Source organism: Nomia melanderi, chromosome 5 (assembly GCF_051020985.1).
Source record: "Nomia melanderi isolate GNS246 chromosome 5, iyNomMela1, whole genome shotgun sequence".
Classification (NCBI taxonomy): Eukaryota; Metazoa; Arthropoda; class Insecta; order Hymenoptera; family Halictidae; genus Nomia; species Nomia melanderi.
In genome coordinates this window covers 5981183-6008054 of record NC_135003.1, presented here as the reverse complement: position 1 = coordinate 6008054, position 26872 = coordinate 5981183, and the positions used below count along the sequence as shown (strand labels likewise).

Sequence of the window (26872 nt, the reverse complement as noted above, 5' to 3'; positions counted from 1 at the left end):
TAGTTTTCCGTTTTTGTTAAGAACAAATAAATAAATAATTTAAATGTTATGTACTATAAATATTTTGTGCATTGTCTCTGTATTATTAAATTAATAATCGCCCATTCTTCTTTCGCAAAAATGTGATCGGTAGCTAAAGCGCCGGTTCATTTAATATTATCAATAATATCACTAATACCGACCTAAATAATTACATTCCAGGAGGAACGTAGGTCAGTCAATAGAATCTGATCGTTCGTCAGATGGTTAAAGGTTCTTTACTCACCGTTCCAGCGCAACAGCTTCCGATATCGCTCCTTCCTCCTTCTCCACGTCTGGGAGGGCTTTGTCCTCTCTTTTTTGCGGTCGTCCGGTCGGTTCCGACTTTTACCCGTTGACAAGAAGCTCCGAAAAATCGTTCGCCTTGTATTGGAATGCCGTAATCCAAGAAAGCAGCGGGAAGGATGGATAAGGTGAAAGGAAATGATGATTTAGGGTCCCGTTAGCGGCTAACAGACGAATAGTTGAGAGAGAGAACAATTTATTTCCAGGAATAAATATCTGATTTCCGTTATTATACATTTCTTTGTCCGGCATAGAACCTTGGTTTCATCGTGGCGATACCTATTTGCGATTCTGTTGACAAGGTACCATTCACACTTCCGAGTAGGGTTAGCGAGAAAGTGTTATTGTTGTTGAAAACGTTAGTGGAAGTTGCCATTATGTTCTACATAGCGTATAAATTACCATTTATTTCATGATGCAATTATATTATACAAATATATACCACTAAATAAAGTTTTGTAGCAGGTATATTATTTGTATACAAAATTCAACCGTGGGTTGTCTTATGGAATTGTTAACAAATTGTTGATTTTATGCATTTGTTCTGAAGTAAATGCGTAGGTTTTAGTGAAACTGGAGTTGCATAGAATATTCATTCAATTCTACTTTCACTTTGTGTACTATGTAATGAAGTTTTGTTTACTATGTAATTTCGTTAGAGCTGTTTCACCGTTAATAGTCTAATACGAGGAAAAGGGACCTTAAATTCATTGTAAATCTGCGTTTACTCGAAAGGATGAAGGATTAATGATAAAAATATTGTACTTCGTTTTGAGCTAATAACATGGAATAATATCCACGATTATTGGATGCAATTTGAAATCTTAACCACGAATACGACTCGATATTATAAAGAGTTAATCCGCGAAATACATTTATTCGAACATTCTCAATCTATCGATAAATTTTATTAATCCGAATAAGAATCGACTAAACCTCCTACCTTCTTTGAGAAATATTTTATCTACTGTAAGTTTTGGTTTTCTTGCTAAACATAAAAAGAGACTTGGTTTTTGTAAATAATTTTGTGCGTATAATATACTGTAAATAAATATGTCATTATTATCATTATTATTATTATTATCATCACATTATCAGTACAATAAAGTCTTTATTATTACTATTATCTATGATTCCTGGAGATATTAATACTTTCTCGCCAACCTTCCCTTTTAATAAAAATGTTCCCTTACAACGAAGCGTGTAAATACGTAATACAGCATCATTTCACGGTCATTTTCATCCGTTACGAACGTTCAACGAACAAAGATCATCGTCGATGATTGAACCTTTGGAAAATAAAACTCTGGACTACAAAACAACAGTAAGTATAAACGTTGCAGGATAAAACCTCTGATTTTCCTCTCCGTTGGGTAACAAATCGTTGCCTCTCATTGGGTAACCCGATATAATCGATTGTTTATTTTATAAAAATATACATCTGTACGGTTCTCTTTTGTTTTTCTTAAACTCTTACGTCTTAAATATGTGTATTACACGCAGATGGAAAGTTGATCGACTACCTTCGAGCTAAACCGGCACAAAGGCAAAGAGAATCGTTTACTTGCTGCACCTAATCCCTTCAACCCTTTACACACGTTGGGGCATGTTGCAATCAATCAACTCTTACATTCCATGATACCACTTGTTTCTATGCTAAACTACATACATACGGTAAAACATTGATTATCCGAAATAATAGGGAAACAAATGAATCGCTCAGAGGACAATGGGGTTAAGTCGATTTTTTGATATTTCCTGAATTTTGTAATTTTTTATGGAATAAATAATATTCTTTTTAGTTATTAAAGGATTTACTGGTTTCTTCGTTTTTCCTAGATCAGAAAGCCTTTCTTTTTATAGCTTCTGAACATGTTGTATAATAATTTCAGGAGCCAAAACATGTTTGGCCTCAGTTACTGAAAACTTAAAAAATATTCTCTTTGTTAATGATATAGTATTTAGAGTCTAATTCAATTATGAAATACCATATTTCATAAAAGTTGAACTAACAAAAGCAAAGATCATCAGTTTCAAAAAGAAAAAACTCATCTGATTTCTAAGAACATTTTACTATTTATACTGCTATGATTTTCAACACATTAGACGAAAACGAAAAGTTTTACGTCAATGTCATATCGTCGTACCTCATTTTATTGAATTTTGGTTCGGTTGTGTTCTTTGTTATGATTTTTATAACTATTCAATTGAGCATCATAAGTGAACGATGTCTCTTGCCCCTGTGTCGATTTAAATTGGTAGTCGACCAAATTCTCATCCACATATGATAGCTGCGTTTTACACAGTGCTTAGGGTAATCTAATACGAAGTAGCGTAAGGCACACATGTTCCATTCAATGTTGAGCATGTTTTAGCGTACATACATACGTATTCTACAGAAAATAATACATGGCTGAAATGTAGCGCTACGATGTTCAGATAGGGAGCAATTTAATAAGCGTTTCAAGGACAAGTCTTCCTATTTAAGGCATTTAGAAAATTGTACGGTTGCACATGGAAAAATGTAGTTTTACTTAATGACTGCATCAATGCACAAAAATGTAGAACAGTTTAGTACAGTACATTATTCATTAAGACTAAACGCACCACGACCAGTCAAATGATCGGTTTTAAAATTTGATTTAAAATTCTGCATTTTCTTTCATATATTTAACTTTATATTAATTCTTGTATTGTTCCATTCATCAGATTTTCAATCTTGTCTTTCCTTTTGTTTTTATTTCCACTAAGAAAAACTGATAATTTAACTTGCTTACCTTTATTTTATAACCAGTTATTTGACTGGTTAATAAATATTAATAGGGGTATATAAAGTGTCGGTACGTTTAGTGTTAATAAAGTATAGATTTTAATCAAAATATCATTTTCTGTACATTACTTTACGATAATCATAGGGAGAAAGTATATAATTTAGTATTAACACGACAACCACATATATTTTGTACGCTTACATACAGGTACTCACGAATGTATCCATCCATCCATATGTACGATATAATGGATTAAATGATGCCTTTTTTAAATAAACTGTGTATAATGACTTAATTGAATTAGTCAGACTTAACACTAGGTTTAAGGGCATATATTGTACAATTTTTCTACTGGTCTTAAAAAATGGTATATTCGTTCGTTTAGATTTCGGAAATTAGAGGTATAATGATTAGACAATTAGAATACTCATTTGTATTGTTGCATCAATCAAAATCGAAAGAAATATTTACTAAATGATGTTTGTAAAATTCAATATGCGTCAAATTGACGCGTTCCATAAACCCAGTGTTAATGTGCATGAATCAATGTTTACGACAATATGAGTTATACCTGATGATTCTAATATTCGTTAAATATATGTAATATATTGTACAAGTAGATGGGTGGATGCTTTTGTGAGTAACTGTATATCAAAAACGCATAAAATCCGTAGTCTATTTTTGTTTATAATATTAGCAATCTTCTGTGAACAAATTTATCACACGCTTATTGAAAACTGTTGATTATAGAAATACGCAATAAAACGTGATTGAGTTTGGATAATGGTAGAAACTGTTCAACCTTGCAAACGATCATTTAATCGCTCCCTTCTTGAAGCGGCACAAATTTCCGACTACACGTAATTTATATATACGGGATATATGACACCTGGATATATAATAATTAGACTGCGGATTCTTATGCATGTATATGAAATTTAAATGTGCAAAATTGCATACAATGTACACGGTGCGAAAAAATGTATAAAACATAACTTTTTACGTTTTCTTAACATTACAGCCACCGAACGTTTAATATGATTAACATTTAATCCTTATAAAAACTGTAACAATATATTTTTTTTTATTTTTACATGTTCAAGTGAAGATATTTATTTTTAAAATCATTTCGCATATTTAACACTTTTAAGGTATCAATAATTGTGAAATAAGAAAACCCGTTAGTTTGGCGGATGCGATAGTTCTAAAGTAGTGTTAAAGAAATTATTTTCTACTGCAATTTGATTTTTCTAATAATATTCTTAAAAATTTGGAATTTAATAAAAATCCGCAGTCTAATAATAACTGTATCGTTCTCTCAAGCAGATTATAACTCGTTACAATACGTGTGTAGGTGCTTACTGACGTTCAATCATTTCGAGAATCCATTCCATGTCACATTTAAACGATGTATTTTTAGTGTGTAATACATTTTACAAAACGCGTTCGTTTAAAGGAGACACTTCATCTATCTAACAAGGAGAAAAATTCTTATGGCATTAATTAAAATTTCTTCTTACCGAATGTGCTGAGTTTGTTTAAACTTTATAGATTGTAGGAGATTTCAACGGAAATATTTGACAATCCTTTTCATCTACCAATTTTTCGAAATAAAAATATCCTTTAAAAGTTAATACGTGTTTCCAGTATTCAATATACTTAAAAAACTATCGCAGATCGAAAGTAATTGTTAAAAATATGTTGCTTTATTAAGAGAATGATTTTTTCCTTGCAAGCAGTAGAAGTTGCTCAAAAGGTTGAACGACAATGTATAATATTATTAAAGTTGACTAAACTGTAGGTAAAGCGTTTAGATAAATAAAGTCGTTAGCTATAGCAACTGTTGTTCACTTATGTTAAAGACAAACCTCATCATCGTAAGAATATACTATTTTTGAAGTAATGTGCTCGATTAACACGTTCTGTGGTACTGAAAGTTATACTTTTCTCATAAAGTGACTCACGTTTTTAAATAAAAATTTATAAATTAATTTAAATTCAACCCCTTAACTTACAATATTTAAACTGAATTTGAGAAATCTAAGTGTTATTTATTTCTCTTCGTTATTATCCATCGTTAACCCTTGGAGTAAACGTAGACATAAAGTAAGCATCAAATTTTTCTCTTTTCTTAATAAATTGTTAACGATAAAGTAGTTGTATCGATCATAGTTAAGAAATAAATCATAGGGCAAGGGGTTCCGTTTTTTGTAGCTTTCACATAATTGATACCATTTCTTTACGTTTTCGCTGTTTTTTAACGTGCACCCCTATTCATGGCCACGTGTCTCGCAAAAAAATATTTTCTTACGGAAATTGATTTTATTCGTTTCACTTTTGAATTCATAATCTATGAAACTGTAATTAATTGTTTGCACTACTGAGTCACAAGAAAAGAGAAATGAAGTAATACATGTCACCTGAGTTTTGTAATGAAGCAATTTAAAGTTCAAAATTACGGTTAGATTTATCGCAGGCACATGCATTCCTACACGAAACATAAAAGAACAATGGGAGCTTGATCGCGTGACAAACCGGCATATCGTTATCGTGATGACATCTATCTTTAATACAAATAAACGGTGAAGACAAAATTAGGCCACAGCGATCGCTAATCGGTTTTTGACTTTCTTATTTGATTTGTGTTTTTAGTTCATTATTATTTTGATTCACTTCATTAATGAGTTTCTACGTTTCATGTACATTCTGTCGATTCACGTAAAGCAATTGTCACATTTTCCTGATTCCGTGTGTGCAACTTATTATAAATGGAAAATGTGTGTATTAATTAAAATTATTCATAGAACGTAGATAAATATTATACGGTGATGCAATTGTTCTCTTGTATAAATTATTGGTATACAATAGCGTACAAGAACTCTTTATAGCCGTAAGATAAATTTTAGGTGACGTACAATTGAAGTATGGTAAGAAAAAAACATCGAGTCCGTTAAAGAAATATTTATACTAAATTTATAAATATTTTTATAGGATTTTGTATTCAGATCATTATTATTTAAATGTTTTTTTTTAACGAAGAAATTTAAAGTACTGTCAAGTTAAACCAATACTGTACGATAAGGTAACGGAAGACTTAAAATTTCATTAAAAGTTAATACAAAATATTTAGTTCACTTTCTCTATAAAAATATAAAAATTTTAGTATTTACATTATATATTCGAGACAAAGTGTTTTGGGTTAAATATTTGAATGTAATAATGATCTAGAATGTCATGAGATCCACTTCAATAGAATTATCTTTTTGTATATAAATAGATATATCCTGCAATATGGTTGTTCCTTTGGAATTATGTAGTAAATTAAGTACCCAAGTAAAGTGTATTTAATTACGTATTTAAATAATATAGTTTATTATATTTGTTAACTATCAACCGAATAATATCACATATTGTCACAGAAATAGAAGTCTACGTTATTTATTGAAAACAAAATTAATTAATTAGTAAATATTAAACTTCTACGATGTTGCATATAAGAAATATGCAATCAGGTACAGTGCATAGTATTTATGTATAATTAAATAATGAAGTAGTGGCTTTAGCACAGTGTACTTTGTACTGTCTTTTTTGTGGTTTCTTATAAAAATAATATTTTTCTTCAGATTTTTCTGTATTAAAAAATAAATTTTATTCGGTAAATATTGTACGTTTTTACGAACTTATTCAAATGCACGTCTCATTTCCTTCTTACCATACTTCAGTTTTTATAGCTTTAAATAGTATACGTGTAATATTTAAATATTTAATATTTACATTAAAAATTAAGAATGTGTTGAGAACTTTTGTACACTATTGTATCATAAAGTTAACTTTATGTAAGTATGCTGAAATAAATGGTATTACACTCGAAAATAAATTTCAATCTCACGTATAAATTAAGTTTGTTTAAACCTGTATTCAAATTAACCAGAAAAAAACTAACAAAAGAAATAAAAACTTTTTTGTCTTTGAAAGTAAATATTTGTTTCCAATTGCCCTCGCTAACTACTTGTAACTTCACGCACGTGAAGTCATTACCCGCTGTAGTCATTAAAAATGAATCAGATGATATGGTTGCAGTGCTTACATCATTTCGTTCAACGAAAGATTTTTGAAACTAATCGTTACGACTACTTGACTTCATTTAACCTCTTAATTAACATAAAAGAAAAGCTATGATCTAACGCAAATGAAGAAGTTAAACGAAAGACATTTTCTAAATGAACGGCCAAATACTTGCGAGCATTGGTAAAACTAATAAACAGTTCCTTCAGTGATGTCTACAAGATACACTTGCCCACGGTCGAATAATATACTCTTATATACAAAGAACAAAACTTGTATTCAACATAACTAACATTTCTATAGATTACTTCACAACAACAGAAATCAAATAAAACTTCCAACTAAATTGCAATGCTAGACAAGAAACAATGTCCACGTTTTCAAAAGTAACACCTCCGTTGATATGAAACAGGCCACTAAACTAAATAAAATACTCAATCTGTTTGTAATCATAATCTAGTCCGAATCACAGATTTATGGCACTTTTTGATACAGTATTCAAATTAGGCCACTCTTAGGAACATTGCAATAATTATCCATGACATCACGAATGCCTAACAATTATGCACAATTAAGTACCTATTCAATATTTACCTAGAAGTACATATTGAAAAATATCGTGGAAAGGCAAGAACAGGAAGCTCCGAGTGGAAGAAAGTAAGACACGATCTTGTAGACACCAGCAGAATTGCTCTCTACGTCGACAGGGGAGCAACAGTTAGAAAAGTGCTTGAAGAAAATGGATTCACCCCAGTTCTAATTCGTCCGAGTCGTTGGAGAGATCGCTCTCGTATCCGGCAGGAGCGATACGCTGCGTTCTGTTGAATTTGAAGCCGGAAGCATGAGGTCTGTCGTATCGATGGCCACTGCTTCCGTTACGCAGGTAGTCGCCGCTACCGTCCTCCCGCGGGACTTTCTTCTCGTTGTCGATGAAACGAGCCGTTTCATCCTTCACCGGTGTCACGAGATCGATTTCCTCGATCCGAGCGGCGGGCTTCTGCAAGAAATTAATACAGATACTGCAAACACGAGATCCCCATGTATCCGCAGATTTAACGGTTAACCGCAGCCGAGCGTGTCACTAACTTTCCATGTCCAATTTCGTTTTACTCTTTGCAGTCCTCCTTTTGGTGTACCGTTCTATCAGAAAGCGGAAAACCGAGAACTATTGAGCGAGAACGAGAGTTTTATAACGATTTACAGTGAATATTGGATAATTGCAACATTAGGGACCCCTTCAAAATTGTGTCATCGTCATTCCCACCATATCCCCGTTTTCAATTCGCTCTGTGACTGATCGGAGTTAATTCCTTCGAAGTCACATTCCAAACCTTCGCCTTTTCCTCTATCATTACACTACTTCCCTTTTAGGGATGACCAATATCTAATTTATGTACTCGACAAAAATATCCATCTTTTTCAAAACTCAGGGACTACAGTGATCGGAGCCTGAGATAACAAACTACGGAACCAAAGTGGTAGAATCAAGTTAAGTTTATTTATTTGTTTTTTCTAATTATTTATTTTTATTTTTGTTATTACGTGGTTAAAAATGGAAACATGAAACGATCGCATCTGTAACTGTTTCACATCGCCAAATATTCATCTATTTCTAAGTCATAGCCCGTATTCGATGTTATATTATACATCAATCTGTGATTTGTTTCGTACAACATGTGTAGTGTCTTACAACAAAGAAAAGTAATAAAAAGAATGCACGTATCAACGATATACGTCGACCTGGACAAATGCTGTGAAAATGGACAGATCGATCACCATTTCATATACATACTTAATAACGTACAAAATACAAGGAAAAGAAATTACATTAAAAAATGAAAGAGTATTATAAAACTATGCAAAGAATGCTAAGTATAAAGCATAGTGGTCGAATGAAACCGTCAAAATTCTAAACTAGTTATGAAGTAACTATATATTCGTTTCTGGTTAATAGTTTTATAAGTTACTAATGTTATAAGTAAATAATTTTCTAGTTAAAAATGAATAATTTTCAACTAAAAGTATTGAAAAATTAGTTCATTCTATTGCTACGAGAGATCTTCGACTTAAAAACTAAAGAGTCAATAAATAACTTTTATATAAAAAATGTTCAAATATATCCCGGTAAGAAAAAGACACTTACCTTCGGTGTGGTCAAGTCAATTTCATTAGTCAAGGAAGTCGTAACATCTACTAGATCAACGAAATTAGGGTGTGTTTTCAATTTAGATGGAGTGGGTGTCGGGGTTTTAGTCCTCAAAGTTCTCTTCTCCGCTGGAGAGATAGACCTGGGACTAAACGCGGCAGAGGCAATAGTCGATATTAATGGATCTTCCGGTTCCGCGAAGCCTTCCTTTATTAACTCTTCAGCAACGTTGATTTCCTATACAAATACCAAGAAATAATTTTGTAAAAGCAATAAGAAATTCATTGACACTAGAACTATCGAGCAGTCAAACTGACTTTGTTCTTTCTTTTTTTTTATAAAAATTACAAGAGTGTATGTACTGAGATTTCGATTTCCTCATATTTTACTCCGCTTGTTACGAAACCAACTCAATTTAGTAATTTTTCAAGGAAACAACTGTCGAAAAATTGCGAAAAAAGAATTTATGAATGAGTCACTTTTGACAGTTTATAGTTCCAATGTTAAAGATGCGTTCTTATTCTTTTATTTTCTTCGACAGTTTACGGTCTCTGATCTACTTTGAAAAGTATACTTTCGTGTGACAATAAATCACAATTTATGTCGTCATTGTATAAAAAATCATGATTATTAATGTCACGTAACACCGCATCGTAACTCGGATTTTTAGTGTACGTTTTAAAACGGTTAGTATATGAAAAATAAAACTCAAAAGTTGGCACTACACATAAATGATTGCATTTAGGCGTAAACGTCCTAACAGTTTTCTCAAAAACAAATTTGGGACGTATCATGTGTGTAGAATGGCACACATAAATAAGAACACCTTAATGTCTGTACTGTTGAAGGCTACATGAAAACATTGTTCAAACTATTAAAATTAATCTGTTTAAGAATGCAAACAAGATACGAACAAAACAAATCTTCACAATCACACTGCGTCTTACTACATTATAATCATTTGAAACATTGTGAAACATTACACTTTATATTTCTGTACATCATAGTATTATTAACGGGTCAAAAAAAATAATAAATTTTTATCTAATTGTTCGGAAATATCTACCCCACTATCTTCTGTTATAATCGAAACAGAAAATTTGCATTAAAAAGAAAATTTCTGTTAGCAGGTCCTGAATCTCACTAAAAAGCAACATCTACAATGTCAAATCAATTAGTCTAATCTTTTAAGTCCACCCGAAAAAAACACGTTTAAAGTTTTATACACAGAGTACAGTAGCAGTAATTTTTGTCCCGTTAACTGCAGCATTCGTATTTCACTCGTATTCAATGCTTCTCACTTTACCTCCTAACCCATTCAGAATCGAGCGAGCTAGAAGGAGAAAAGAGTCGTTAATTCCTCGAACCTTATCTTTGCAGATAATGGTCGCAAGAGAATACCGACTTGCGACCACTAAGCGAGCACCACTGTACTTGTACAAGGAGAAACATTGAAACCACTATTTAATCCCATCAAAAGAATGATACTTTTTCCCCAATATGCCATGTTTTCTAGGTTTATCAGTTTCTTTATGTTCTTCACTGTATATGTGTTACTTCATTTTAGTACGATTTGAATACTGATTGTCAATGTGAAAGTGAAACAATACGAAAGAAAAAGAAAAATTAATTGAGTACAATTACAATCACTTGCAGTTTGATGAAAGGGTATATATGTAAAAAATGTAATAAAAAGTCTGGGAAATGCGAGTTGTCATCAAAAGACAAATGATGATAATAATTATATCAGTATTAAAATTATACCAAATTGTTTAAAAAGAAATATTACTTACATTTTACTTATAATTAATGAAACAATTTTGTTTACAATAAAGATACTTATTTGACATTAATTTATTATTTAGTCAACAACATTTAGTTAATAAAATTATTTCTTAGAGGTAGACACTAAATGCTCTGCCTTCGGAGCATAAAAATTGAAATTTATAATGCGACTTTATGTAAAAAGTGTTAATCTTAGTTTTTATTTCTCAAACTTACCTTATCTTCATTTTTATCAAAAAGGTCAACGCAAGGAATCGGAGATCCTTCACGGTGGGACGCGCCATAGCTGCGAGTCCGATCTTTGGACCCTTCAATTTTAGCCAGGAGGACTCTCCATTGAGCTAGCCAAGTAAGCTCGGCGAATCTGTCGCAAGCTTCAGCGCTCCATTCGTCCTCCCTGAATTAAAAGAAAAAATAGACCAACATAAACACCAAATTGTTATAACAAATGAAATGTTGTGCTGTAATAATTACGAAAAATGACAATAGTAAGCAATGAAACGTGAGGTTCATTTGAATAGAACTGTGCATACAAGGTATTCCTACATTTTTCCTTATAGTGATGATATGACTCAATGAAATTTAGTTTTAAAAAATGAAATATAATGAATGGATTAAAGAATTTGATATTTTACAAATAAGTGAGGGGATTGACTATTTAATATGAACGAATTCAAAGTGTTAACTGCTTTTAGGATTCGAAGTGACTGCTATATTGACAAGTAAGTAATTGCATTATTTAGGAAACGATAATATGCATAATCAATTCGTATAAGGAATATCCTTGAATTTTATCGAATTCAAATCTATAATAATTTTTAATATCTTGGGGAATGAAATTTGAAAAATGAAAATTAAGTATTATCTTTCTAAATAAAGCAGAAATCTTGATATTCTTAATTAAAGCATTAATTTCATAGTGTTTTCAAGCATTCCCGTACGCTATACATAGATATGTACTTTAAACATTTACTGTGAAGATCGTGTTTACAGTTTCATCCAACAGAACCAGAGACACAGAAGATATTTTTCTATAAGATCTTTTCGATTTACTATTGGCAAGAGTAAAATCACAAATCACGAAAGTACATGAAGCGTAGCATCATAACTATGTCGGTTAATTGGCAACAAGAGAAGAATCTTGTGGCCAAAAATGTTATTTCATCTCCAAAACTTAACGCACAATAAACACTGAATATATTAGATCAATAGTATAGTCGAAGGTTAATTATATATTTAAAAATTACATGAACGTTACATTGGGCTAAAGAAAATTATATTAAGTACAGAACAAAATAATGTGTATATAAGTTGTAAAGAAATTTATTATGAGAATGGAAATGCAAAATCATATCGTTCAAATGATTTTTGTGACCAAATATAAAATGCAATGACAGATTAAATACGTATCGTTCTATCACTATTCAGGGCTATTTAAAAAAACGTTCACTGAAAAAATAGAATAATGAAATTTCCAGTTAACGTAATATGATAATATTCCACTGAAAATGAGACACAATAATTTAGCATTTTATAAATTTTATAAAAATGTATATATTACAAATACCTAAAATCAATAATTTAGTGGAAAGACTTGAACGTGTTGAAACGTGTTGATACAATACTTTTTCTCAATTAATACTGTGATTAATTAATATAGTGTGCACCTACAATAAATATTACTAACATTTAACAAAGTTCGTAAAAGTGAATTTGTGTAAATTAAATTTATTTAAATTAAATATTTATCTCGATAGCGATGTTTATTACTTTTTCTCCCTCAATTTTGTTAGTTCCATCGTCTTTGCTGAAAAGACTGGTCTAAAAAGAACTCTTTCACATGGTTTTAATTTGGTAAATTTTTTATTTAGTTCAAACGCTTCGACTAAATTCATTCCATAATAACCAACTTCATGTATCTAATCGCGAAAATTTGCACACTCTACGTATCTACAATGTTGGTGATTTTCCACGTGAGCTAAATGTAGATGATACATTAACTAGACGCACGAGCCAGAATGGGAACAAATAAACCGTGTAAACATTTATGCGAGTGTGTGTCGTTAATAAAGGTGAGTAGTACAAAACGTTATTTACACGTATATACAGATTTCAACAATAACACGCCTATTGTTTGAGCTTCTAAATAACAATCATAACTTTAACTTATATAATCTGCTTCATGTAAATTTCCATTTCTACTGATTATTATCGAAAAATTTGATTAAGATAGAAATTTCCTTCACTGTTCAAAACGTTCCTCGTGACAAGAGTAATATAAACATATTATTAATGTGTTTTAATATGTTTTCTTATATTTAAGAAATTTATGTATTATTACACGGATGCATAAGAATCAGTAGTTTAATCATAAAAAATACTGCAAACAAGAAATCACAATACTGACGGGAGTTTCGTGAATAAGAGAGTACTTAGAAATTTTGTTTTTTCTAAAAGTAAAGAACACACTGAAAAGAATGTATTTTCATTCTGCGTTAGAAATGAGAAAAGAAACACGGTTCATTTACCAGACTTTCGTATTAACCCCTTGTCCTACGATTTCTTTCATAACAACGCTCGCTAGGACAATTTTGTCACTGTTTTCTGACAAATTATTAGTTATTCTTTGTTTTCTGATAAATTATTAAAGAGAAATTCCCAATTCATCTACATCCACCTTTATTTCAAAACATAAAAATTAGTAATAGAAAAGTAGTATTAGACATAATTGAAAGCCTAAAATAATTGAATGACATTTAATTTTTGGAACTTATTTCATTTTTTTCAGCGTACCACCTTTACTACACCAGTCCAATTATTTACTTGAACGCTACCTAAGAATCAAATAAAAGAAACTTATTATCATAAAATCTATTGTCCCATTCCTCAAAAATTCTTTCATTCAAATCTATTCTTATCTTGTTACTAACTAAAACATGAAAGTCTTTACTAAGCTCTTATCAAACATTATTCGCAGAGAATAGAATCCCTCGAATGATCTCGGATCTATAGAACAATTAAAGTGAGAATTTCTTTATTTTCAACGTGCAAAACACAAGTTTGACGCAATTACCATTAACCCTATTTCGCAACCGAGATTCAAGTTACATTGAAGGGTAGCTGAGCCACCATCGCCACACGGAACAAAGGCGGTGTGCGTGAAGCACCCCCATTTGCAAAGGTTTAAGCACTTTCAGGACGTCTTGTTCCATTTATAAACGGCGCAACACAAGTGTAAGTACACGTGCGAGAAGATGATGTGGGTGACGAACGTAGGCCCTCGTTTAATGGACTGAGGGTCTCAGTCGTTTCACGGTCCTCAAGCCGAACAATATTCTCGTTAAGGGAAAAGAAATAGAGCCCGATAGCATAATCTCTGTTTCACAGACATCTACACTTCTAACATTATATAACAGCATTTACTAAAACGAATAATTGGAATAAAAATTAGTAAGCTTAAATCGAATTTTACGTTTCTTTCGTTTAAACGTGAAGTGGAAAAATCAACTTCATCGTCGCAACGATCGAAAGGAGAGTCAAGGATTCCGCATTTTGTGTGCGAATTTCGAAGTTCGAAGCAACGAGTTTATGCTAAGATCATTTTATTCAGTGTGTGACACTTCGAATCCAAGCAACGAGCGAAATATCAATTTCTGAGAACTTCTTGCTCGTTCCAGTCGACGTTAATGAACGTCGGAATAGATGCGTGTGTCACTTTCACGTAAGTAGGTATTTATTACGTGACACCGAGTGTGTTTAATCTGAGAACGTAACAGTGTCAAGTGGGATTCCGAGTGTTAAAGAGGACCGTTGGATCGTGTACCATTGTACTGTGGAGTTTCGCGTTGGTTTCTTAACCCCTTGCCTTAATAACGCGTGAGATTCGGTAAATATTTTAAATAGAATTCAAGAAACATAAATATTACTCGATTCCTTTGAATTCAAATGATATATTATCCTTCTGTTGCCAATTACTATATTCTAAGGCAAACGTAAACATAATATGTGCATAGAATTTTTATTTTTTTTTCAATAAAGTATTACTGGCAAAGTTGTTGTGTCGATCACAATTGAAAAATAAATGATAGGGCAAGGGGTTAACACTAAATGTGCCAATTCCTACTGTAACCAGTCAAATAATTGGTTATAAAATAAAAGTAAACAAGTGAAACGGTAGACAAAGATTGAAAAACCGATTAATCCGACAATATAGGCATTGACATAAAGTTAAGTGAATGAAGGGAAACGCAGAATTTAGAATCATATTTTGAAACTGCATTTGACCGATCATGGTACATTTATTGTTAAATGGAATCTTATGAACGATTGGAGACATGTTGCGAGCATCGGATGGCAAGAAACTATTTCATTTCAACTGTTTCAGTGTGAAACTTTGATGTGTTTAAAAAATAAAGACCGTATAATTTTATATATTGAGTTGTGAGTCAATTAAGGAAAGAGAATTCTGAATTAAAGGTTCAAATTTTTTAAAAATTCACTTTATATATTTACTAATTAATATTTCTGAGTATAAATAAGAAATAAAAATAGATACAAGCTTTTTTTAAATTTCTTTTTTGTCAGTCAATTCTACTTGTACATTACATATTTTAATTTGAAATGTTTTGTAATAATAGATGTAATATGTATATGTTCTAAGAATCGGAAGATTTCCGTCAGCTTCAATTTATTCAGCTTACTGTTTGGCAAACTATCACAAGGCAAAATAGTTCGTACGTAAACAAATATTTCAAACGAAAATTACTACCCCGTATGTTTCATTGTCAGTCCAACTTCGAAGTTATTGTTACGTTAACTTTATTGTTAATTCGTAGATATGTGTGAAAGAAAATGTTTTTCCTGTTACAAATATTTTATGTAATTATAATAATTAATATCCTATATTAATATATTTAATAATATCATTCTAAGTTCTTATAATTAATATGAATGTTTTCAGAAATATTGCAATAAAATCTTGCTTTCCCTTTTTTTAATCATTTCCTTACGTAAAATTTGCACCCTTCAATTTACGTCATCAGTTATGGTTAACACTGTACAACGAATGGAAAGCATTACAATGTAATGCAAAAGAAAAATATATAAATATTAAGCGTTACAATTTGGATTTAATAACAAATATAACTACCTGGTTATAAATGAAAGTTATTCCATTATTCATGCATTTTGAACGGTCTCGTATCGATAACGGAGATAGTCCTTGAGATCGTGGCCGTCCTCAATTAAGAATCGTTTAACGTGATTACCCAATTTGTTAATTCTGTCTTAAATTGCCGGCCGTAGTTCTTATTGTCACAAACAATTTTCATAGATTCACTTACACGTGATGAAACTTCAGCAATTCTATTGGATCGAATGATTGTATCAACTAACTAAAACTTCGTGTAGCATTGATTTCATGGAAATGCGGTTTACTATTAAAGGAACTTAAGAGATTAAGATATAATCATATCTACTTTAACATAACTACAAAAAATATTTTTCTTTTAATTTCACATATAAAATTGGACTTAAATTACTATTTAATTTCCACAGCTTGATCATTATTTTTTTTATAACATGCGTGACACTATTTAGACGAAATTAATTTTTAAAGTAAATCAAAATTTTCATATATCTGAACAATATTTACCTACTGAAACTTATTACTTTTTTCAATATCACAATACATCATATCACAATACTGTAATGTTAATTTAAACAAAAGTAATATATCTTAATTTATTAATGATCTTAACATTTGCTGTTACTTTTTCGCTTGAGTTTCTTATAACAAAATTGCCATCTATAATAAGTCACATGGAGCATATATCACTGAAAGTATTTATGACGTCACATTAATTCGTTTATCGTTAATGTCCACCATTATCATTATTGCACAGTCAGTTTGTTATAAATAACTAGTTTCATCGATTTTTTCCTGGAGTTGACTATTTTAAATATCTACTAAGATCCTATTCACATTTTCCTATTTCTCTTTCGCTTGTCACAACTTCAACATAATTGACTAATTATATCCGAATTTTCTTTCACAATTATTCATATGGAAAAGCCATAACGTTAAATTTACATTATTTAATGTCCTAAAGTTAAACAATAGAATTGGAGGATACTGAAATTTAAAATACTGTAATCACCTTATTCTTTATACGAATGAGTAATAAACATTAGATTAATTTAACAGTTTTATTGGTAAAACCCAATTTTTAATTTTTATTTTACTTTACTTGCCCAATAAAGAAACAAAGTTCAATGAATTCATCTGCAGCGTTTGTAACGTAGCTTTCAACTTCAATTAAAATTTGAAAAATTGAAATATATTGAAATGTAATGAAAATGGAACATTGAAATGTACCATTTTCCGTCTCAGAAAAGAATAACACGTTATCCTTCGGGATAAACGAAAACGTTCCACGTTTCGAGATCACTAGTCGAAACATACGGGTTTTCGTGGTCAGAATGAGCAAAGTGTTAGTCTTCCTAAGACAAATGAAACGTGCTACTTTTCACAATGCGCGTCGATAAAAGCATGACGGCGTGTGTGCAAAGGAAACAGTGCTTTCAAGTGGTCTGCGGATTTCTGGCAACGAGCTATTCCTCTAATTTGCCCTCGAAAGCCGTCGTGTCGCGTGTAACCGACGACCGTAGGCACCGCGGTAACTCCAATTCAAAAACCATCGTGTGTGCATTACTTGCACCTACGATTAGCTGTTCGGCGGCACGCGATGCGAGGAGTCCCGGTATTCGGTCAGATTGATTAAATTCACATTCGACTGGTTGCCCACCGAGGAATCTATTCCAATTCTGTTCATTCGCTGGATCGCGAGGATGTCTCAATCTTTGCGTAATTCATAGCTTTAGCCGGACATCGATGAATGTTCGCGTTAGTGTATGCTGCTAGGACAGAGATGGCGAACCTTCTCAATTGATCGGGTCATTTTTGATACCTCAATTTAGAAGAAAAGAAGTGGATCATAAATTTAATTGCCATATTATATTAATGAGAAACTTGCTGTTGTACCTTATCTGCTAATGTTTTAACCCATTTACATCTTCGCTCTAAATACGAAGCTTACTTCATAAACCTGAGATGCTCAACTTAAAGTCTTTCAAGCTTTCGATTGCAAGTAGCCGAGTAACACAAACAATTAAAAATAATTGTGTGCGAAATATTCCGCTCTTAGTGATAAGCAATAGTTATTGCATGCAAAGTATTCCGTTTAATGATGCAAATATGTTAATCCGAGGCTCATGATTCGTAGTTTTCAACGATGTTATCAAATATACATTTTATAATAAATTTATATAATAAGAAGAATATTATAAAAAATAAAAACAGCCAAATTGGCTAAAAATTAGTCAAAATGGCTAGATCTAGCCGAAAAATTCTTAAACTGTCATCACTGCTATAAGTTGCCGAGTGCTAATTAAACATAATTTATAATGTCCAGTTATGGTACTGTAAAAAGTGCCTAAAAGCTCTTTTTACAGTAGCATAACTGGGCATTATTGAGTATAATGTATCTAAAAGTGAAGTGGGTCACTAAAATGTGAGTGATGGGTCACTTTGTAAACCGCGGGTCAGTGGTTCGCCATCCTTGTGCTAGGGGATCAATGGCTAGACTGAGGAATTCAGCCGATCGATCAGTTTTCATTTTCTCTCAACCGATTTTCTGTTGGTTTTATTTCCTAATTCCTGATATTTCATCAATCAATATTGTCAATTAGAACTATAGAAATGTAAACTAGAAAGATAACTCTTGTCCCTCTGCCGTTTTATTAGTACTCTTTTAACCCTTTGCACTCATATGTTATGCTGGAGATGACAATATAAATTTGTTATACTTTAAAAAGTATCACACTTTAAAATATTATAAATATTAAATCTTGTTATAATAATAATAAATAAAATAAATATAAAACATTGAATTCTACCGCTGTAAATTACTTTAATTCATTTCCCTAAAAATAAATAAAAGTTTACACCCAACAACATTGAAGATAAATCGGGTGCAAAGGGTTAAAGTACCTTTTAAAGTACTCTTATTTAATTGTTTAAGGCTATTTTACGTAGTTTCGATGTATCTGTAATTCGATACAACAGAATTTTTCACAAGATTCGATAATTTCATAAAATTAGACTTCAGACTATTACACGATGTCATACGTTTATTTTGATTTCACTGCCAAGTTGCAGTGGAATAAAACGTGATTTTATAGAATGCTGAGAAATTCTCGTTGAACGAAGATAAGTTGGGACCGAAGATTGGCACCACGCCATACGAAAAATGTTTCTAATCGTTGAACTTGCAGTTTACCTCGTAAACCTTTCGACGGTGCATGCGAAACGCTGAGAGTTTAACAGTGGCGAAGCGTTTCGCGCACTTTTGCTAAAGCTTTATCGTGACTGCACGCTGTGATTATACTGCGCCATGAAAGTTACTTATGTAGTTCCACGATGTCAAACTGAACGAGCGTTAGATAAATGAATTATGGAACTGAGGAAATAAAATTAACGAAGCATTACGCCGCGATGTTTCAAACTAATATTGTAGTATAATAATAGTGTAGTAATGGCAATGCTATAGTATGATAATAACTTTACAACATGTACTATTAAGCTAAATTGTTAAACTGAGTAATTAACGGAAACTCACTCACCAGGCCATCAAATTGTGATTTAATAAATTACTACACTACTACTATATTTTTCAAAATAGATTGCAATTCTTTTATAGTATTATAAACCTTTCAAACGTGATTACTCTCTTCAAATCATGCGGAAAACATCCTTGTCAATTATTACTTAAATAAAAAAAAATTAAATCGATATCTGTTATAAATTCTATTCGAGGGTTTCCATAAAATAAGTTAAATAAGTTTAACAAGTTTATTTTATACTACTATTTTTTTAGTTACAATTCTTTATTTTAATAATATATTTTATTAATCAACGCTTGTAATACTGTCAATATCGATAATTATGCAAAAACTTATAAACTCATAATATTTTTAATTGTATAAATACAATAAAAGAAATGTACGTACAACTGAAGTTTTGTCATTACCTTAAATAATTTTCTGTCTCTGAAATTCTGTCAGTAATATATATATTTCAGAAATGAACAAAAAAATATTTTAGTATTTATGACCTCCAAATATAACTGATTATTTTTCTGTTTACAATAGATTCAAAAGTTTACACAAAACATTCCTAAATGGAACTACTTGTGCCAACAATTTCGGATGTAATCTTTAAATACACGTGGCCTATTCCACGCTACAAGAAATCTATTTCAAAGAAGAGCTTAATAGACAGTTCCTCATTTCAAACTAATGTGAATGGCATTCATAGTTCATGGAATTTGTCCATCAGATTCTGGAAGGATCCTGACGGTAAGAAAAACAGTTTTTTAATTGAGAAATCATAATCAGTAAATTTACGATTTTGTACAAATTCATATTGTTTACGAAGTAATTTAAAAATATGAGAATTGCAACGATATTTCTTTTCTTTATTAAGGGAAAATATTAAAATATAATAAATTTAAATATAAATTTGAACATTCCATTGTGTATTAGTTAATTATTGTTACTTGTTTTAATTTAACAATTTCACAGTTAAATAATTTGTCATTGAGTTAATTTACTATTCATAATTTTAAAAAATGAATCTACTACGTTTACTCAAATTACATACTCCACGGTGTAATATATAATATTTATAATAAAGATCTATGTGATCTTCTAAAAATTGTTACAACTGACAATAAGTATAAATATTTGTATAAAAAAGAACATTTTTAATAATAAGGAAAAGAATTCTATCTAACAGATACATGACCTTAAAGATTAAATTTTGAAAATACATAGAAGAAATACCACTATCATTACATAGAACAAATGTGAATTAAATGTAATGGAACTTATTTAATTAAAAAATATATAAATTTCAATGAAGCTGTTACTTCTAAGTATGTAGTACAAAAGCATCAAAACTTGTAGGGTTGTTAATATCATTTTCTTATACTAACTAAGCTGTCTATAATAATTAAATGAAAGAATGTTACATTATTTGATAACAGGCAAAAGAATCATAAACCCTGTAGTCTTATGTCTAAACATGTTGAGCTGCAATATAGATGAAGCAGAACAAGCAAAGATACGTTTTCAATTTGGAATATTCAATGCTGAATTAAAACACTGGGAGTATTGTCATGTGAACAGGACAATATTAGAATTGAAATCGTGCACTGATATAATTTCTTTGGGTTATAAAGACTTGTCCATAGTTGACAGACATATAAAGAAAAATGGTGAAGTTCTGTTGATGGTTAAAATACAAATAATTCAGTGTGAAAATGAAAAACACAATTTGTCGCAGGTAAATATATTCCTAATAAAGTTCTAGAATAATAATAGAGCTTTTTTGTTTATGAAATTTTTATACATTAAAATTTTTACTTTAACTTTTGTTTTTTAAGATTGTAACTTCAAGTATAAATTAAAAATTAAAATTATATTAATGATTGTACGAAAAATAGTTACATATAAATAACATGGATTTATCATGAAATTACATTTAGCTGCAATAAATATGTCATCTCATGTATCCTTAAGAAGTAAATTTTTGGAAGTTCTCTTAAGAAACAAATATCTATCATTTGCTAAACAAAACTCAGTCACTAAAAAATAATTATGAAGTCCAAACTATCAAAACTGATATTTCTCAGGATATGGCCAGACTACTGAAACGCCCATTTGGAGCAGACACTAAATTACTTTGTGGAGGATTAAATAGCACAGAAATTCCAGTCCATAGTAATATAATAGCTGCACGCAGCAGTGTTCTAGCTGATATGATTTCACCATTAGCAGGATCACAAATGAAAGAGACCTTGAAGGTGAATACTGAAGAAAAAGTGCTGGATATGCAAGGCATGGAAGAAGAAAAGGTGATCAAAAAAGAGAGCAAATGTTTGCTACCATATTTAAATGTTGATTTTAGTTGTTCACTAATTAAAGATATAATATTAAAAAATTAATACAATAATATTTTCTGAAATTTTGCATTTTATATGAAAAATAATGTTTCTTCCATTACTTTATCTATACGCAAGATTTAATTAAAATTGGATATACCAGTCTTGTGATATTCTTTGTAAGACATTTCTTAGTGGTATTTTTAAAATGACTAATATTAATATCTATTTTATTTTACTGTATACTAATATGTAGAGTAAACATTAATTTGTGTGAAATCTGTTTTAATAAATTTATTATACTAAGCATGCTGGTGTACACATTTGTATAAAAGTATTTTAATATATAAATATAAATAATATGTGAGTCTGATTTTATTAACATGATGGGTGAGTATTTAATCCTACTATAAAAATAATCAAGTGTATAAACAAACCAAGCTACTTTAAATATTTTAATTCTGATATATATATTTTAGGACCACTATATGTTTGTGCTAGAATTGTTGGATTTAAGTACAGAAGTGACAGAAGAATTATTACGATACATATATACTGATCATGTTGATAATTTAGACAATTTGGCTCCCCAACTTTTATCTCTAGCAGAGCGTTTCTATCTACAAGGTATTTTTTAAAAATAAATGATTCAGTTAAAATATACTACAAGTAATATTCATGTTTATTTCATAGGATTGAAAGAGCTTTGCGAAAGAAATCTTATTGAAACAATAAATCCAGAAAATATAGCAAGTAGACTCTTAGTTGCAGATGAATTTCATTGTGGTGCTCTTAAAAGAGCAAGTTTAACATACTGTGAAGAAAATGTAACTGTGCTCAATAAAAGTTTAGCGTGGAAAATGATGGAACATGTAAATCCAGAATTGTTCAATGAAGTATGTGAAGCTGGTATTGGCAGTTCAAGATCGAGTAATATGGATGATAGTGAATTAAGTAATTAATTTTATGAATATTACTAATTTGTATAAATAATGACTTATGACTTTATATTTTTAAATAAAAACTGTACATATATGACGTTATTATAAAGTTTCATTACCTGCATGTTTTAATTAAGATTGTTCTTTGTAAAATATATATTAATATCATATTCTAATAAAAAACGATGTTTTAAAAAAGTTTCATTTTCCAAATTTATACAAGAAATACCAGAAATACAGTTAGAAAAGAATTATTTCATAATGTATTAAGACTTACCTTGGTTTGACATTACTCAAAGAACATTCCATTGCTTGCATGCGTAAACTTAGAAAGTCTGTTCGAATCTCCAATATATTGTCAAAAGGAACCACATCATGATCTCCATAATCCATAAAATAGACTTCACATTTTCCATCTTCAACTGCTGCAGAAATAATTTGAGCTCTGTACCACTGTTCATCAGAACTAAATTTTGCTGCACATATTTGTCCAGGTATTATCTGAAATGGAATAATCAAATTTTAATAATAATTTAAAATGTATAATCAACTTTTATTACTTATAATTATGATGTTTATGCATAATAGTGAAATATATAATCACTACACTTAACATGTTATGTACTAAATTGATCTCTTAAAAATTACATATCATATACATATCATAGTGTAGGATAATTCTTGTTATTTATATTATTTATGTAAATAATAAATGACTAACGTATACTCCAAAATAAACAGTAACTAACAGTGACTCTGACAGTAATTTTTAATATCATATAAAACAGTAAAAAGATCTAATTTATGTATTTTTTATATACTTACATCTTTTAATTTATGTAGTTCATGATTTTGTTCGTCATTATAATAAGCAGTCATTTCAGACACAAGTTTATTTAAAGCTATAGTTCCACGACCAACAATTTGAACCCAGAATTTACTAGGACTTTCCATTGCAGAGACATATACCTCCATTGTACCTTCAGTACCTGAAATCAGATCTTTCATACTGTTAAAAAGTAATCTAAAAGTAATAATACCGTATTAGTCTATATATTAACATAACAACAATAATTCTAAAAGAATTATATTTCTAAAATTATGCTGTTACTTGCTTAAATGAACTAAAGATATTTGAAGTTTGCAATTGGTACAACTATAGATAGAATAAAAATGTTTTATAAAAATAAACGATACTTTAATTTACTATAATTAATTTTTAAATATAATCTTTTTTTATTACTTGTATTAAAATCTGCATCTATTGTTACAAAAAAAAAAACAGTAATTCATAAATACAAAATTAGAACACTACTAAAATTTATCACTGTTATTGTTATCAATAATGTAATTACTATTTTTTGTCTTTACCTATAAATTATGCCTATAATATAAATTTTCCTATAAATAACATTAAAGTATTAAATAAATTCTATATCACAGACCTTGTAATGAGAGGGACTCAGTAGATTGTGGACGTTCAGTCGTATAAATAGGCAATTTTATTGCAGGAGAAGCTTCTAGTTTTCCATATAATTTCCTTTTTGCACTTTCTTCATCTGCACATTCTTCTCGAACTTTTTCTTCAATTTGTGTTAAAGCTGCAGCTATTTGTTCAGCAGTTCCTTTTATTATAACACGTCTTTCAGCATCTATAAAATGTTAGTGTAAGTTATTAGATTTTTCAAAAGTAAGATGCAACAGCAAGAATTCATTTATTTTGCGTGTGTCAATAACATACTTTGCACATAAGTATAACCACTTTCAACCATAACTTTTGCACCAGAAGTTATTTGAATTTGGTGTATAGATTCACCACCTCTTCCTATAATTCTTCCACATGCCCTCTGTGGAATGTATATTTCATATGTTTCAATAACAGGTTGATTTTCTATTATGGACTTTATCATCTCTTGCGCCAATTGAGTACACTCATAAGTTCCTCTTATAATGCAAATACGTTCTGGGCATTCAAGATTATCTTCTTTAAAAAATATTTGTGTTCCTGACTTATTTTGTACATCTTTTATTACAGAACCACCTCTTCCAATAACAGCAGGTACAAATTGTCTAGGAACTTTACATTCTATTGAAATTCTTTTTGCAATTTCTATATGATTTCTCCTAGATGTTGAATCTTCTTCATCCTATTACATTGAATAATGGATAAAAATAATATGTCAATTGATATAAGAATAAAAAATTTTTTTAATTTACCTTCTTTAATAATAAATATATTACAGCAATGCTAACACTCGTTAGAGAAATGCCAATTAAAATTGGTAAAGTAAATCGTGGTGACGACCACTTCATTTTATGTATTAATGTTTAAATCGAGTTATTTATTTTTATTCGCACGGGTTAATTTCGATTTAAATGTAGAACATGCTTTAGGCTTGTTATGGCTGGAATGTTTCATAACCTCGAATTGTATCTACTAAAACATTTAAACTACTGATTAAAAGTAACACAATAAAATATTTGCTATAATTTAGATACTGTTTTAAGGATATTTTTAATAGATTTTCATTCAAATATTCTGTTCAACTACAAATATTGTATTTAAGTCCGGATCGGAAATTGTATTTTTAAAACCATATTTCTGCCAACTATCAAGCTGAAAATTTGTTAAGAAAATATAATTATAGACTATAAATAAATAATATTATAAGACGCAAACATAAGTTATTTATGAAATTAAAATTTAACTAATATATAAATCATGAAATAATCTATATGAACCTTAAATACAACTGTAAATATCAATAAACTTATTTTTTATGTTGGCAATACTCCAAAAGGGGTTCTGACGTAAACATTAAGATTAGAACATAATAGTTATTCAAATGTTTATTATATACATTGAAAATTAAATATGATTAATGATTTTCTAATATAGGCAAAATAATTATTTATTTGAGAATAAGAATTGTTTAAAGTATATTACTAAAATATTAATAAAATAGTAGTGGTCATATGAGTAAAATTGATTATATTTGTTACTACTCTATCACAAATTATTGGATTTGATATACTTTCTCCAGTGGACATAAAATTTATCTCGAAATTTTTAAGTTTTCATTAAAATTACAATTCCGTCTTTATATCAAAACTAAAAATATAATAAAAATTAGTAGAATACTGAAATATTTAAAAATATAGTGATATTTTATCGGTTTTTATATATTTAATATAACATTAGGAACGTTCATGTTGTTTTCTTCAAATCATTTATCTCCAAGAAAGATAATAATTACTCAGGAAATGTAGTGCATATGTAACAGTTATAACAGGATGTGGTTTACATAAGAAAAACATTTATTAGTGTTATCTTCATTCTTCCTGTTATTTACAATTGAAATCAACCGCATAGCTTATCATTGTACAATTATGCTTTTTTTATGTTTTTTTTTTTTCATAACCTGTATCGTATTAAATTTAGTTGACAAAATTGAATTGGTAAGTGAAGTGCTTTTTTACAAACATGATAAATGTTACATTTCGTTAAAAAATCTTATTCCTACTTATATGCGTGCTTATATCTTTCAATATTTTGATGCTTTATTAATTATATCTAAATTTAGGTAATAATTAACATTTACTGTAACAGAAATATTGTCACAGTGTTCAATCAGCGGAAGAACACGTCAACACGCACGCGATCTAGGATAGATCATGTTTCCCTAGTATAAAAGATGGGAAAACTTGCTTACACATTGTTCGTATAGACAGATGACAAGTAGTGGTAAAAAAATTTCGTTTTCACAGCTTATATTATACCTTACTTTTTTCTCTACTTAAGTAAGGATAATGTAAAAATGAGAATACACATAGATA

General features: G+C 30.0%; 3 protein-coding genes across 12 annotated transcripts in view; 2 read left to right on the top strand and 1 right to left on the bottom strand.

The window, feature by feature from the left end:
* The window catches only part of LOC116430920 (uncharacterized), a 71077-nt gene extending 69805 nt beyond the window's left edge, over positions 1-1272 (top strand). For both annotated transcript variants that reach the window (XR_012998582.1, XR_012998585.1), the window contains exon 10: positions 202-1272. The gene's annotated coding sequence lies outside the window, so the exon portion shown is untranslated. The remainder of the gene's footprint in view (positions 1-201) is intronic.
* Positions 94-25804, bottom strand: papi (tudor and KH domain containing protein papi). 2 transcript variants are annotated; one of them, XM_031985643.2, is made up of 9 exons: positions 25253-25804; positions 24777-25182; positions 24481-24687; positions 23861-24024; positions 23313-23536; positions 11308-11488; positions 9304-9543; positions 7910-8157; positions 94-402 (listed from the first exon to the last, which is right to left on the bottom strand). In XM_031985643.2, the coding sequence occupies exons 1-9, from the start codon at positions 25346-25348 to the stop codon at positions 258-260; spliced, it is 1911 nt and encodes a 636-aa protein (XP_031841503.2). In that variant the 5' UTR covers positions 25349-25804; the 3' UTR covers positions 94-257. The 2 variants fall into 2 exon arrangements, with proteins under 2 accessions (XP_031841503.2, XP_031841504.2); XM_031985644.2 differs by lacking the exon at positions 94-402 and having other exon boundaries at positions 1364-8157; positions 25253-25802.
* Positions 14069-23129, top strand: LOC116430923 (TD and POZ domain-containing protein 2). Of its 8 annotated transcripts, none has more exons than XM_031985649.2 (6): positions 14069-14325; positions 20302-20508; positions 21198-21496; positions 21846-22067; positions 22574-22721; positions 22788-23129. In XM_031985649.2, exons 2-6 carry the CDS (start codon positions 20331-20333, stop codon positions 23054-23056), a joined length of 1116 nt encoding a protein of 371 aa, XP_031841509.1. In that variant the 5' UTR covers positions 14069-14325; positions 20302-20330; the 3' UTR covers positions 23057-23129. The 8 variants fall into 8 exon arrangements, with proteins under 8 accessions (XP_031841509.1, XP_031841506.2, XP_031841507.1 ...); XM_031985646.2 differs by lacking the exon at positions 14069-14325 and adding an exon at positions 14333-14812; XM_031985647.2 differs by lacking the exon at positions 14069-14325 and adding an exon at positions 14819-14977.
* Positions 25805-26872: the final 1068 nt, after the last annotated feature.

Bases quoted from the DNA above. Each gene is read 5' to 3' on its own strand.
- LOC116430923 (XM_031985649.2), top strand. From the start codon at position 20,331: ATGGAACTACTTGTGCCAACAATTTCGGATGTAATCTTTAAATACACG. The intron at 21,497-21,845 runs GTAAATATATTC...GATATTTCTCAG, and splicing joins AAAAACACAATTTGTCGCAG to GATATGGCCAGACTACTGAA. The intron at 22,068-22,573 runs GTGATCAAAAAA...TATATATTTTAG, and splicing joins AAGGCATGGAAGAAGAAAAG to GACCACTATATGTTTGTGCT.
- papi (XM_031985643.2), bottom strand. From the start codon at position 25,348: ATGAAGTGGTCGTCACCACGATTTACTTTACCAATTTTAATTGGCATT. The intron at 25,183-25,252 runs GTAAATTAAAAA...TCAATGTAATAG, and splicing joins TATATTTATTATTAAAGAAG to GATGAAGAAGATTCAACATC. The intron at 24,688-24,776 runs GTATGTTATTGA...AACATTTTATAG, and splicing joins TGGTTATACTTATGTGCAAA to ATGCTGAAAGACGTGTTATA.